This window comes from Haemaphysalis longicornis, unplaced genomic scaffold (assembly GCF_048455015.1).
Source record: "Haemaphysalis longicornis isolate Haplotype H1 unplaced genomic scaffold, Haemaphysalis longicornis Haplotype H1 scaffold_10, whole genome shotgun sequence".
Classification (NCBI taxonomy): Eukaryota; Metazoa; Arthropoda; class Arachnida; order Ixodida; family Ixodidae; genus Haemaphysalis; species Haemaphysalis longicornis.
In genome coordinates, this window is record NW_027526204.1 from 8,621,018 (window position 1) to 8,636,940 (window position 15,923).

The following is a 15,923-nucleotide window of genomic DNA, read 5'->3' on the forward strand; positions in this document are numbered from 1 at the left end:
TGATTTGTGAAATGAACGTGAGTTTTTCATCAAATATGACACCTAAATACTTGTGCTCCTTTTTTACAGGGATAGAAGCGCGATGAAGGGTGATCTCCGGGTCTGCCTTAATCCCGCGCTTGCGGGAGAACACAACACAAGTACTCTTTCCAGGGTTCAGTTTAAAACCGTTTGTGTCCGCCCAGCCAGCAAGTTGGTTCACCCCAAGCTGGACTTGGCGTTCACAAACTGAAAAGTTACAGGACTTAAAAGATATTTGAATGTCATCTACATATATAGAACAGGAAATGGTTGGTGGCAGTGCCTTCCGAAGTGAGTTCATCTTAACAATAAACAGTGTGCAGCTCAAGACACCGCCTTGAGGGACGCCATTTTCCTGCACGTATACATTCGAAAGGGCACTGCCAACCCTCACTCAAAAGGTCCTTTCCGACATGTAGCTACTGAGCGTGTTCAGCATGTTGCCGGAAACACCAAACGACTTGAGGTCACACAAGATGCCGTACCGCCAGGCCGTGTCATAGGCCTTCTCCAAATCGAAGAAGACTGTTATACAATACTGCTTATGAATGAAGGCATCTTTTATATATGTTTCCAATGCAACCAGTTGATCATTGGTGGATCTCCCAGCCCTGAAGCCAGCCCTGGCAGCTGTCGAGAAGACCATTGTACTCTAAGAAGTACATGAGTCTCCTATTGATCATCTTCTCGAACAGCTTACACAGGCAGCTTGTGAGGGCGATGGGACGATAACTTGCGGGAGAGGAAGGGTCCTTCCCTTCTTTCAGAAAGGCCACTACAATGGCCTCCCTCCATGACCCTGGGAGGTGCCCCGAAAGAAATATTTTGTTGTAGAGGTGAAGGAGGGTTTCAAGTGTGTCTGTGTGCAAGTGTTGAATCATAGTGTATGTAATGTTGTCTGCGCCTGGAGCTGAAGGTTTACAAGTACTAAGTGCGATCTTCAGCTCATGCAGTGAGAAGGGGGTGTTATAAGATGAGGTCGACTTATTACTGTCTCGTAAGGACTTCTTCTCACAGGATGTTTTGTGTTTTATGAAAGTGTTGGTGTAGTGCGCTGAACTGGACACATGTTGGAAGTGTTGTGCGAGCGTGTCAGCCTGGTCTTCCAGTGTGTCCCCTGTTGTACTAACCAGGGGCAGGCTGTGTGTCTGTTGTCCTTTTAGTTTATGTATTCGTGTCCATACTTTTCGCGTGTCAGTGTAGGAGTTGATGGAAGTGAGGAAGGTGCGCCAACTCTCCCTTTTCGCCTCACGGCGCACTCGCTTCCCAAAAGCCTTGGCCCGTTTAAACGAAATGAGATTATCTGATGTGGGGTACCGGCGAAGGACACCCCACGCCTTGTTCTGGGCCTCTCGCGCCCGCCTACAGTCCTCATTCCACCACGGCCTCCTTTGGTTGCGTGGAGCGCTGGAGGCGTGGGGAATGGATTTTTCGGCAGCGTCGCGGATGTGTGCCGTGATGAGTTGGGATGCTTCCTCTACGTGTAGGTGTTCTATGGTTGTGTGGTGTAGTTTAGATGTTTCTGTGAATATACTCCAGTTTGCTTTTGATTCATTAAACCTGTAATGGGAAGATGGACTGCATGGGCCTTTACCTATATATGTTAGGGAAGTGGGGAAATGGTCACTACCATATGGGTCTGTGCCCACACCCCACTCAAGACATGGAAAGAGAACTGCGGAACCAATAGCCAAGTCGAGATGTATGTATTATGTCCTAAGTTATGGTATGTAGGCTGCTTTTTGTTGAAAAGGCATGCTCCTGAAGATGTAAGAGATTTCTCTATCAGGCGACCTCGGGCATCCGTTCTGGAGGAGCCCCAAAGAGAGTTGTGTGCATTAAGGTCGCCTGTTAGGATGTACGGTTCAGGCACCTGGTCGACCAGCGCCTCGAAGTCAGAGCTGGAAAGTGCATAATCAGGACGAATGTAAATTGAGCATACCGTTACCAACCTATTAAAAATTATTGTGCGTATTGCTACAGCCTCAAGGACGGTGTTGAGAGTGATAGGGTGGCATGCTAGGGATTTCCGGGCTATTATGGCTACACCGCCCGAAGAGTGTGTGCAGCCAACCCTATCCTTTCTGAATACCATGTACCTATTTAAGAAATTTGTGTGATTGGGATTCAAATGCGTCTCCTGAAGACACATCACACTTGGCTGGTTCGAATGCAATATCTCATGGACATCATCAAGATTTTTAATGAGGCCTCTACAGTTCCATTGACTAATATTTTCTCTTCCCATTATGGAGATTTAGAAGCTACTGAAGTCTGTGTGTATTTGTGTTCATGTGTCTTTCGGGGCTGTTACTCTAGGATTTGGCTTTTTGGGCCTTTCTGCTGCTGGCTTGGGTGTCGGAGGCCGCTCCTTGCGCTGCGTTGCAGGCAGGAACGGCCCGACATCCATCTCATTCTCGGATGTCCGAGGGGTGCCCGACGGACCGGGCCCCCCGGACTTGGCCCCCATTCGGGAGCCCTTCGTTTGAGCCGCCACCGCCGCGGGCGTCGGGGACGCCAAAAGTGGCACAGGCGGTGCGGTGGCGGTGGGAGCCGATGCGGGGCCCGTGGTGTCCATCACCTCGGTAGCCTCCAACGCACTGGAGGACGGGGAGGCGGAGGCGGGAGCGGCACCGGTCCCTACAGAAGAGGTTGTCACCACAACCGCTGCTGCCTCAGCAAGCGGCGTGGCGACAGATTGGGCTGCCTGAGGCACCCCAGGGGGGGGCGGGGGAGGGACCAGGTCAGACTCGCTGAACTGGGTCCCTGTAGACACCAGACGCCGCTCCGCCCCCCGGCGAGCCGCGTCGGCGTACCTCCCCAGGGGGAAAGAGGCGAACCTCTTTCGCGCCTCTGGGAAAGTGATGTTCTCAGTTATCTTGATGTTGATGATCTTTTTCTCTGTGTGAAATTTTTCACATTTGCGGGAGTACGCTGCATGCGGCCCCCCGCAGTTCACACACTAGAGGGTGTCGGATGGGCAGTTGTCACTGGGGTGATCGTACGCGGCGCATTTTGCACAAGTCATTCGGCCACGGCAAGAGTTTGCACTGTGCCCGAACCGCTGGCACTTGAAGCAGCGGCGCGGGTTCGGAATGTAAGGTCGAATGGAGCATCGGATGAAGCCTGCATTTATATATTGTGGAAGTGCCGAGCGGTCAAAGGTCAGGATGATGTGTTTGGTGGGGATTATCTTGTCGTCCCTGCGCATCGTGATGCGCCGCACAGCTGTGACGCCCTGATCCTTTAAACCTTCGAGAAGGTCGGCATCTGTTTCCGTCAGGAGATCTGTCTCAGAAATCACACCCTGAGAGCTGTTCAGGCTCCTGTGTGGCGTGACCCTGATGTTGAGATCATGGATGCGGGTTTGTGCAAGAAGAGTGTGGGCTTGTTGTTCGGCATTGAGTTCTACAAGGATTTCTCCAGTCCTGAGCTTTTTAGCTGAATATTTGCCACCTATGGTGCTTTGCAGAAATTTAGAGATCAAGAATACGGACATGGAAGCGACAGGTCTTGCTGAGTCAGCTGACTCAATCACAAGAAAACAAGCATAGTTATTCACGGTTGTTGACAAGACAGTTGTTGAAAGAGGTGGGAACGAAACTTCGGTGCGACCCCTTTTCGGGGGCCGATCACGTTTGAGGGGGGGGGTTTGGAAAATGCCATATGATACATTGGAAAGCAGGGAGACTGGGGTACTTTCTTCTTTGACCTTACCCTGGTAGTCAAAGAGGTCCTGGAGCTCCCTCCCTGGTAGACAGACAGGGAGCCCATCCGCCGGAGCTTGACCTGGGCTCCGACGGCCACCGTTCGTGGTTTCTAACCCTCCACCTATAAACACATTGCCACGGTTGGATCCAGCGTATGTTTGGGGGCTCGGGGTCCGCGGTATCGCCAGTACCGTCACCAAGATTGCTCAAGGTGCCCCGTGCGGGGAAAAGTGCAAAAGAGCTTTGCGTGTTCATAAACACATCTGAACCATTTGAAGCATGGAACCATTTGAAGCGCCCCTACCCTTAAGTAGGGGCGGAGATTTTGCTTGCCCATCTGAAAAGAATTGTCACTTGTCGAACTCCTGAGCATCATTTACCATGAATAACGTAATAAAAAACATCAACTAAGATTACCAGAATATTTCACCAGTCTCGTACCATGCGCGGGGCTAAAAACGAGATTCTGCCAGGGCAATGCATTTTCTGTAATCTAATCAAGACGCGAGAGTACAGTTTGCCGGCGCAGTTACCATTCACGGTAACTCTCGCGCATGCAAGGTCGGCTCCCGCAATCCATCTGCTCAAAATCTGTAAGCACTCGAAAGCTAACTGGGAAGCGCTCGCAAAGTCGACTCCCAGAATCAGTATCTCCTGCTCAAAGTCCATAAGAGCTGTGAAGATAGCTTGAAAAAAAAAGCGTCGTCTCAAATGCAACCCACTTGCTGAAGTAACCATGGTAACGACGACACTGTAAGTGAGAACCGCCGCCGTTAAAATCGCGGACATAAAAGCGAATTCCGGCGGCCAACCATGAAATGAGTGCTTTGTTCAGACGAGGTCGGACTTCTACATCATCGCAAGCCGCCGAGCCAACGAATAGTTCTGTTTTGTCGGGGTAATAACTTTTGTTAGCGCAAGCGAATATGCTTACCATTTTTGGACTTGCCTCTACAAGAACTAGAGAGTAGATTTCTGACACAAACAAAACCACTTTGAAATCCATCTCGTGCCCTTTTAAGAGGCCGGGAGCTTGGCTAAGTCTGACTTGTTTAGGGGGCCGCGACTCTGTGAAGTTCCTCTGAGTGGACAGCGCCAGTGTCGGGAATTGAGGCAGTCCCGTCCAGTGACGGGCTACCTCAGCAAATGATCCTATCTGAGCGAAGGCCAGGCATCGTTTGGCCTCCTGGAATGATACATTCTCTTTTACCTTAATGGCTAGCAGGTCTTTCTGCTGTCTGAAGCGTGGGCACTTCCTGGAGAATGCGGGTGTTGACCGCTGCAATTCACACATTTCAGATCTTCTTCATCACAGGCATCATTTCCATGTTCAGCGCTAACCTGTAGTGCACAGGTCGGCTTTCCACGGCATGACTGCTGTGTGTGCCCATACCTCTGGCAGCGGAAGCAGCACCTGGGGTTTGGTACATACGGTCTGACTCGTAGATTCAGTAGCCTAGGTGTACGTTGTCGGGTAAGGTGTTGGAGTTTAAGGTTAGAACCAAGTGTTTCCTGGCAATTTCCTCATCTTTCCTGCGAATCTTTATTCGCACTGGAATAACATACATCTGTTCTTCTTTAAAGCTCTTCAGGATCTCATCTTCAGACACATCAATCAGGTCTTCGTCTGACACTACCCCCAACCTAGTATTTAAGGTGCGGTGGGCAGTTATGTGAATCTTGCATGCTGCTAGCTTTTTCATTGACAGCAGGGCATCTGATTCGAATTTCGCTTGAACCTCCACAAGGAGATCCCCGATCAGCAGCTTTTTAACGCTGTATTTCGGTCCAAGTAGTGTGCTCAGATCTCTGGCTACGGCAAATGGCAACACTTTCCTCAAGGGTTTCTGAGGGTCACCAGATTGCATCACCAGAAACTTCGGGAAGGTCATGTGAGTGGGTGAACGATTGCTGGGGTTGCTCGACCTATGCAAGGCATTAACTTCAGTGCACACTCGTTTAGGAGGGTGATCAGGGTCTAGATTTTCCTTCTTTTCCATGAGAAGTAAAGTGTTCGGCAGTGGTGCTGGTCACCCACCACGGAGCCAAACAAGGAAATGTGATTTTTTCATGCTAACCGCACAGCGCTACTATAACCCCATGACGTCTAATCAAGGCTGATTATAACCACAGGGTTAACCTTTGCCACCTGAGGGGAAAGGGAAGAGCACCGGAAAGTAATAGGTGACAGGACAGGAATGGAAAGATTACAAAATAGAAAAAGGAGGGAGAGGAAGGATAGGAAAAGGCAACTAGCTGATTTCTCCAGGGTCAGTCCTGGAGTGCCGTCTGCAAGAAGCAGGGGCCGAAGTTACGTGTTGTTGCAGCTGAGGGGCCGTAAAAATCCAAAACAACGTCAGCGTCAACTCAGCCACCAGGATGCCCTTTTCCTTGGACACAGCTAAGCCACGCACAGCTGGGGCATGGGTGGGTCCAACCCACATGGGCTCGGGGTCCACGGTGTCGCCACTACCAACACCTTAACACACAAAGTGCACCTGTAGGTGGATCTCCAATTATCCCGGTCCTGTGCAAACTGCACGCAATTTATCCCCGCAAACTTCTTCATCTCATCTGCCCATCTAACTTTCTGCCACCTCTGCCACACTTGCCTTCTCCATGGATCCCACTCTGTCGCCCTTAATGACCAACGGTTATCTTGCCTTCATGGACATGCCCTGCCCATGTCAATTTCTTCTTAATTTCTACTAGTATGTCCTTAACACACGTTTTCTTTCTCACCCACTCCGCTCTCTTCCAGTCCCTTAATGTTACACCTATCATCTTCCGTTCCATTGCCCGCTGAGTTGTCCTCAATTTAAATTGAACCCTCTTAGTGAGCCTCCAAGTTCCTGCTCCGTTAGTGAGTACCGGCAAGATGCAGCTGTCATAAACATCTTCAGGGACACTGGTAAGCTGCCATTCATTATCTAAGAACGTCTGCCGAATGCACTACACCCCATTCTTATCCTTCTAATTATCTCTGCCTCATGGTTGGGATCCGGGGTCACCACTTGGCTTAAGTAGATATATTCGCTTACCACTTCCACTGCCTCGCCATTGATCTCAAACTGCTGTGCTCTCCCAGGGTTATTGAGGATTACTTTAGTTTTTTGCATTTTAATTTTAAGGCCCACGGTTCTACTCTGCTTGTCCAGTGCGATAAGCATGGTTTGAAATTTGTCCCCCGAGTTACTTAGCAAGGCAACATCATCAAATCTGAGGTTAGTGAGGTATTCTCCGTTAACCCTTTTATATTAACTCCACTAAACCTGTTCCCAATCCAATGTTCTGAATAACTCTTTTAAACATAATGTGAATAACATTGGAGAGATTGTGTCTCCTTGTCTGACACCTTTCCTTATAGGTATTTTACTGCTCTCCTTACGGAGGATGGTGGTAACTGCGGGCCCATTGTATATATCCTCTAATATTCTTACGTAATGCTCGTCTACACCCTGTACCCGCAATGCCTTAATGACTGCTGAGGTTTCGACAGGGTCAATGCTTTCTTATAATCTATGAAGGGACTCATAATCTAATCTATAGGGGTTGAGTATACTCTGCACATTTTTCAATCACCTGATTGATCTTGTGAATATGGTCCATTGTTGAATAGCCTTTACAAAACACTGCTTGTTCATGTATATATGTGCACTTTATTATTAGTAAATTCAGTTCACAGCACAGCATGGTGTCCATGCTTCCTTTTTACCCTCCATGTTTTTTTGGTTCATGCTGAAATTTGCAGACAATATGAGCCAACTCGCCCAAACCGATGATTAAGATAATTCAAGAAATCATGAACAAAATTGACTGCCCCACAGAAAAGAGCAACTTTGACACTGTTCGTTGCATGCCTTCATCCTCAGACACAAAATACATTATCACTACGTTTTGCTATCACGCGAAGAAAGCAGGCTTTTTTTCTAAAGCTGGCAAAACCTGACTTAAACACAGGACAAATGACTCAACCCCTGTATTTTCCAGTGTATAAGTCACGGTTTTTTCTGATATTTTCATTGGTGTGTCTTATCCATCAGTGTGAACCAAATAATTTGCAGCTTTTTCTAGTCAAAAATCAAAAGCAATAATAATGGCCTGTGACAACCGCGCATCACTTTCTGCCATGCGCACTAACGATAGTCCAGATAAATTCAAAGTAACAACAAACTAAGTTGCAAAAACAAAATGCAACTTATAAATTATTACAGAGTTACTCTGAAGGAGGTAAACGCGCTGCTAATTTTTAAAATGACAGCTTGCTGATAAGTTTCGATTTTCGGGCCGCATCCGTTTGCGTCACTTTAGTCAGCCATGACACCTGTCGTACGACAGGACGCAAGAGACGCGCAACGTTTGGAGAGGTGGCCAAATGGGTCTCCAACTCTTGGGACTCCATTTCTACAAAAACAGTTGTAGCTGGGTTCATAAAGGCCGGAGTGATCCGGTCCGCGAGTGGTGACGATGTTGGCGGAGAAGACATCAGTGAGTCGGAGGACGACAGCAATGTGCTGGCGGAACTCCCACTTGAAGTTGCTGAATTATATTAGCGAGTCGGAGGAAGAAGACTTCAACGGTTTTGTCTAAACGCCGTTTGTAGGTACATGCCATCTGTGAGTATCAATAAACCATTTTTGAGAAGTTAGTTCTGTCTAGATTTTAGACGGTATATGCACGTGTCTAGTCGTCCTTGCGGGGGGACGCGTTCATAGGCGGCGGCCGCCGCCATTATGTACTTTCGCCGCACTTTCTAACGATACGATTCACTACACGTTTATCTAATTAACAAGTGCGTCTTGTACACCGGTGCAACTAATATACATTTTTTTTTCCTGGAAAACTCATTTTGAGGAAGGTGCGACTTATACAAACGTGCGACTTATAGACCGGAAAATACGGTATGTTAATGAACATATCACTAGGGAAAAAAGGCTATTCACAAAGGCACTCACTAAAAATGGGAACTGGTGGCTCCTGTGCACTGGCGACAGCATATTGAAAGCATAGAAGGTAACCAAGAGGATCTTTATAATTCGCAGTGAGAGAGCCCTTGTTGTCGCCACTAGTCCACGCTAACAATTAACTATCACTTGCTACCATGTCTTGCAATTTCACCCAGGAACTACCGCAGTTTTTTTTTTACATAGCCAATGCTTTCAGTTCCTTGCATCAATCAATTGCTGTCTGCATGCTGCCCACGCATAACCTGCGACACGTGTCACTATTGTTTTGTCTTCCCAATAACCCCTAATGAAGTATGGGCGGCTATTATCTCGTAACTATCAGTCCCAATGACGGTCAGTTCCGGTCATTGCCAACCTTATCTTTCAAACTGGGGACTTTCCTCAGGAACTGAAAAGCAGTAAAATCAGGCCTATATTTAAGAAAGGTGAAACAAAAACTAGGCAACTACTAACCAATCTCAATCTTACTGTGTTTTAGTGAAGTGGTGAAAAAGCTAACTGAACAGCAGCTTTATATTATACAAAATTTATTTCCAGAAACCTTGCCCCATCACTGTAACAAATGAATTCAAACTTGAAATTGACAAAGAAATATGTTGGATCTGCTATTATTGATATAAAAAGCATTTGACTCTATCAATTTTACCTTATCTAGGACATTTCCTTTGTATGGCTGAAGGACCTGCTTTTAAAGGAGCCATGAAGAGAAAACACAAGTTTGGTTCATTCAAAAGATTGTGTCGTTAGAATCATACTGACACCACTTTTAACGTAAACTTCGCTCAAATAAGCTACATAATTAGGAAAAACGGGAATGGTCATGCGACCCACCAGCTCATTTCCCGCAACAGAACCTGTGATGTCACATGGGCTAAGCTCTGCGATTGGCGGAGGCTGGCAGAAGCAGACGCAAATTAGGTAGAGCTTACAAACGAGACGAACGAGCGATTTGCGCTTAAATTTAGGGCACATTCTTTACAAAGCAATAAGAATGATGGGACAAACAGTGGAAGTTACGAAAGCACATGTAAACACAGAAGTACTGATGCGTTCTGCTGTTCGTACTGCGCACAGCATGCTTTGGTTTAGCTGCACAGCACTACGGGGCTTGGGGTTGTCTCAGACGACACTGGCCGATTGACGCAAGCAACGGTGTCTTACGTGACCCCATTTGTCGAGCGAGCACTGTTTCAGGGAACGAATATTTTCTCCCAGAACAAAAACAAGCCAGGTTTAAATGCGGGCAAAAACAAACCAAACGCTTGCCACGGTATGGTGGCGCCATCTAGGTTACGGAACGTAAAGAAACGCGAGAACAAACCAACACCGCTGTACAGGGTGGAGACAACCTTTGAACGGTCCCGTGCCGCCGCAATTGGGCCAACGGGCTCAACGCGTTATTCTTTTCGTTTCCCACGAGACCTAGCAACGCGAAACAGACAATATGATTCAAACTTCTTCAGTAAACCGCGTTGCGGCGATAATTTTAGCGCGGTTTTGACACAATGACTTGCTTCGGCGGCGAGCGAGCAACCGAACATGGCGGCGCCAGCGTTACGTGTCTCTACCCTGTACGGCGGATGCGTGAATGAAGGTACTCTAGGCTGCAGAGCAGTCGGTTCCCGTGATGTCACTTGGGGCCACGAAAACGCACGATTGAGCGGGATAATCAAAATTTTAACCTAAATTGTTTAATTTCTCAGTGAATAAAGCACCGTTTGTATCCGGACAAGGGCTGGGGGCACTATAAAACTCGAAATCTTTCGAATAAAACCAACTTGCATTTTCTCTTCACGGCTCCTTTAAGTTAATCCGAAGCTATGTAGCAAATTAACAGGTAATGTATTAAGTGCAAAATCTAACACATCAGCGTGCCGCAAGGCTCAGTTCTTTGAGCTCCCATATTTAACTTATATTGCCGCGAACCATGTATTCCATTTGTATAATTCTGTTTTGTTTTTACCATCCGGCAGCGCCTGGTTGTGCTGTGTTTTAAGCAAAGTGCATTTAGCTTTTCCTTTCTTTTAAATGCCGCGCGGGCGTTCTTATTTTGATAGGGAGAGTGTTTGGCCCTGACATCACTAGCCTAGAATAATCTTTGATCTCCAGTGTTTTCGTAATTTGACGTTTGAATTACACCACAAACCGAACAAGGACAAAGCATCTTCTTGTCATTCCTGCAGACCGCCAAGATGAAATTTTGGAAGTATGCCATGATGACCCATCTTCCGGGCCCTGGGCACAGCTCATACACTTGAAAAAATCAGAGTATAATACTAAAGGCCCCGTCTGAAATCTGATATCACCATTGCATCCAGAGCTACGGTAACTGCCAGCAATAAAAAATGCCGCCAACAAGAACTGCCCCACTTCTCCAACCCATCATCGTACCACAAAGCCCTTACAACAAATCGTGATGGACCTCCTGGGCACTTTCCCTACATCACAAGCCACGAAGAGTGGATTGTTGTAGACACAGTCTACACGAGACCCTATAGAAAGACCGCCGCTCTTCCCTAGGAAACTGCTCAAGAGGTAGCGCATGTGTTGCCCTGCGCTCTCCGTGTGTATGCCTCTTCAAGGCTCGGTTACCTTCTTCAAAGTAGGTTGAGCTGCAACATGGAGCCCTCAGAAGACTTAATCACGGACTGTGAAATGGCCTTCACTGCAAAGCTCATGTGAGGACTGCTATGCTAAAGCCACACAAGTCCCTGAAGAACCACACGGCGTACCACATCCACACGAATGGACTGACCAAATGCCTAAGTAAGACAATTGCAGTTATGCTGCCTATGTACATTGAGGTTGAACATAAGATGTGGAAAGAACGTGTCCCACACGTCAAGTTTGTGTGCAACACAGCTGTCCAGGAAACCCTGCAGATGACTCCGAGCTTGTCTACAGAAGGCAGCTGACTACGATGCCCAACGCCTTGCTGCCGGATATAGAAGACGACGACGTCAACAGCGACGTACAAGGGTACCTGCAAAGTGCGCCGGAGGTCCACCAGCTTGCTCGAGTGCATTTAACTGACCAGCAGCTCGAATGCCAGACACCTAGTATATCACCAAGGTGACCCTGGGTGGGTTTGGGGTCCCATTCGACAGCACGAACTCAATGAGAAACTCCTCCAACAGTATCTCAGAATGTACACAATTCGACATGTTTGCCAACTTATCTACAAGGTCGTCATGAAGCTGCACGCGGCCCAAATTTATCCATGCGGTTCGCTTCAAGCGTTACTACAAGTGGTAACAAACTTTTTGTTGTCTGGACTAACATTTTTTTTAGCATCGGGTCAATCCACTCTCGGGGGTAATGGCATGAACCACACCTTCGGCTTTGTTGACTTATGTATTTTGTTGCGAGCATCTGCTGAACCCAGCTGTCTTGTTTGCCAAGCACAGAAACAGTTCCGTTTTCTTTCTTTTATAGGACACACAGGCTATTCGATAGGGAGAGTTTTTGACCCAGTCGTCACTAGACTATAACTTTCTTTTTTGATCGCAAACGTTCTCAGTCTAATATGATGGTTCAAGAAAGCATAACGCAGAAAGATAACTGCTCACAGGTTTGATGCAGCAGCATTTTATTCAGCAACACTTGCCTGTGCACATCACTTTGTTGACTGATCTCTTGCCACTTATCTATTTTTTTAGTTCTTAGCAGCACCCAAGTTCGCCTCAATAAATTTGTTCTTTGAAAAAACCTGTGTGGTCCTTGGCTGCGTGATGGAATACACCATAAAACCCTCGCCAAAGAACTGGAATGCTCTGGTGTTTGTGGGCAATTTCTCCAGCTCTTAAACTGCTATTTTAATGATTAACCAACAAGTGTGAATAAATAATCACAAATAGGAGTTTGTTTCACTATGGTGTGGTATACCAGAATGAAGAATTCTTGGACCACTGTTATTTGATATCAATGTCAATGATGTTACATATATTGATGAAAGTTGCTGATTTGTTATGTTCCCTGACATCAGTTCTTATTTTTTTAGAACACAAACAAGACCTCAAACAAAGGCAAACAATGCACTACCATTATTGAATTAATTTAGCTAATTTTCTAAGATAAACCTGCCTAAGACCAAGGCAGTCCTGCTTCATCTCAACAATAAAACAATGACCTCTCTTTATCTCTAACTCTTGGTACAAGTAATATAAAACTAGTTAAAGGGTAAAAAATGAAGGTGTAATTTTTCATGAATACATTTCATGCAATTTGCATGTTGAAGATGTGTCGTAGGCTTGCACATACTGTTGGTGTATTACCTGCTTGCATAGTGTCGTACCATAAAATGTAGAATTTTGATTTCAAATTCCCTTTTTGTGCCCACATTACGCTAGTTTTCTTGTATGGGGCACTATGCAAAGACAAATATAAAAAAAATTCACACCCATTCAGAAAAGACCATTAGAGCTCTCGTAAATGCCCCGCCTCTTATGATGCACATACTAAACCAATTTTCCAGGTCATTAAGCTACTTCCTGTGCAGTCATTCTATAATTTCTTGTTACTTACATGTCCAATATAGCATTAAAAATAAAATTCATTTTTAAAAGAAGTCCCTGCATTCACAAGTCAGGTGAACATTTATTAGGTTAGCATTTAGTGAGGTAAGTCCGGTAAACACGGTGTACAGACAATTGCAAATGGTACATACACGAACCGACAAAGCTTCAATTCAATTTTTATGTACTAAATTCATCTCTGATTTAACTGTGTAGTTTTTCTTTATTTCTATGCATATCTGTTGCCTTGGTTTTCCTGGGCTTTTGTACGTGACATTATTATCTTGATGTTGTACTTTGTTCGCTTCGTTGCTTACTTAACTTTGGGATACATGTATTTCCCCCACTTATTGTACACATCTGATCCCACACCACCGCTAGGGCTGTATACAGGGCACAGGCCTTTTGTTAAGCTGTTAAAAGACTTTTTCGCCTGTGCCCCCCGACATATCTCTGCTAAGTGACTTCGATTTGGACATTTGTTGCATGTGCCAATGATTGACTTCAGCCTTTGCCCCATGTTGTCTTTTAAGCCCCAACCACATGGAGCGATTTAGCGAGCGACTTGGGGCGCGACGCGACTAGCGACGAACTACTTTTCGCCGCGGACCAAGTCGCTCATCGAATCGCTCGGTTCTGGGTCGCCAGAAACAGTCGCTCGCCTCCCGGAAGTGGCCTCAGCGACTAGCCGATAGGAGAGCCCCTACGTAAGCACGCAACCTCCGGTTTTGGAAGAGAACGGGGGGAAGACTTTGCAAATCCACGCAGCGGAGCAGCGGATTTTCCGCAGCGGTGCAGCGGAAAAGAAAGCTTCGCGTGGCAAAGCTTGTGTACACGCTGAAGCAGGAGCAAGAAGGCTCCCGCACACACTGGGTTAGACCCGTGTGGGAAAAACGACGTCAAGAAAGCGAATTCTTCACGGCGTTCATGTTGGAGCCGAGAGACGAGGCGCAGAAGGAAAAGCGTGCGCTATCGCTAACCCAAACTAGTTTTAAAGATGCAATGAAGTGCAAAAAGCAAGGTAGAAAGGCGTAATACTTTTTAGTCATGCTTTTTATGACAAATGAACAAAAAAATGTTTGTAAACAACCAGCGTACCAAGCGCGTGTGTGCGGCAACATTGAAATCGCCATCCTCAGTCGCTCGAGCAGTCGCTGTCATGTGGTTGCCTTGGCGAGCGACTGCGGATCCTAGTCGCGTCGCTGGAAAAATCGCTCCATGTGGTTAGCGCTTTACTCGTATGGCTTCAGAATTTCTATTTGGTGTTAAAGCGATGTTTTAGCGTTCTCATTGATGGCATCTGTAACACGAGAACCCCAAAGTGAAAGCAAAAAAATGCTTCTAGTGGCCTGAATCAAGCCTGGGTCCCTCGCGTCAGCCGGCGTCTATCCGATTGCTCCATTTTGGAAAAGTCGAAGCGGTTTGGAAAACTTAGATGACAACCAAAGAATCCATCATGAGAAAGCTTCGCGTTCAATCGTCGTCGTCATTTGATAAAGGGGTGCATGATTTTTATTTTTCTCATGGCTTCTCTTCTTTCTGGTGGAATAAATTTTCACTTTTGAGTCGTGCAGTTTGTTAATTTGTTACCAGTTTTAGACATTCATGAATGTAAACTAACGAGCCCAAATCATCACCTTAATACTCACTGTGCTTAGATGCAGATCACAAAGCTTCGATGCACAAAGCATTGTGTCAATTTTTCTGTGTAAAATCCTGGCCGTAATAATATTGACAACCACATAAAGTAAGCCTTTATTTATTGGACCGAAATTTCCGCAAGCTGGTTCTATTTTCATTTAGACAAGAGCATAGCCCTCTAGATTTGCTGCTTCAGACAGGTCACACTTCTCAAATCAAACTCATGTTTTTAGTCTGGGCTCTGCACAGTGCATACGTTCTACAAGCAACAACACTGAAGCATTGCAACCCACCCTGTGTTGTCAGAATACTGGGAGCAGAGGCAGATGTGAGGACCAGCCCCAGCCGCCATGTCAGCACCACCTCCTGAAGCAGGGAAATTCTGCGATGCACCATCTCGAGTGTTGTCTAGATCCTGAACTGAAAAAATGAATGGTCAGTGCAGCTAAAAGCAATGACTGTTGTACAATCGTCAGAAATGCTACTTATTTCAATGCTTGGAAGCAGGGTTATACGAATCATCTAAATGAGCGAATATAGTTACATGTCCCAAGCAGTCTTGGCTTGAACGTGAAAGCTATGACATGTTTTGCCTCAATCTTTTTTTTTAATCCCGAATCAGTTGCCTGGAATCCAGTGCTGGCCTTGTAGAAGTTGGCAGTGAAAATACTGCCTTCCAATTTCACGCAGATTGTTTCTCAGACCACATGCTATCAGCAGTGATGCCACTCATGAACAACAATTTGGAGCAATTTTTGGAGCCCGAAAAATGTTACTTTGGAGTAAATTGGAGCACCTTTACGGCACAGTTTGGAGCAACTATTAAAACTTTTTGAGGATGTTGAAGTGCTGCAACAAATGCGCACCAAAACACCTCCCGCTAAAAAATTCCGAGAAATGTGTGCTGTTGGGTATTTCAGTATTTTCACCCTATGGCCTTGGAGTATAAGTTGTAAACAAACCCAAGTAGGGCTGCAAATCAGCCTTGGAGCCTTTCAGAGACCCGGTTAATATTGTGAACATATGTTTGTTTTTGGTGTAGAATGGTGTATGGTGTAGAAGGCAAGGGG

The 15,923-nt window shown here is 46.2% G+C and overlaps 1 protein-coding gene across 1 annotated transcript in view; it reads right to left on the reverse strand.

The window, feature by feature from the left end:
* LOC144158164 (uncharacterized) overlaps positions 1–15,923 on the reverse strand; it is a 52,084-nt gene that overhangs the window by 33,692 nt on the left and 2,469 nt on the right. Inside the window, exon 3 of the mRNA XM_077688841.1 lies at positions 15,147–15,273. Coding sequence (XP_077544967.1) covers positions 15,147–15,273 — 127 coding nt within the window. The remainder of the gene's footprint in view (positions 1–15,146; positions 15,274–15,923) is intronic.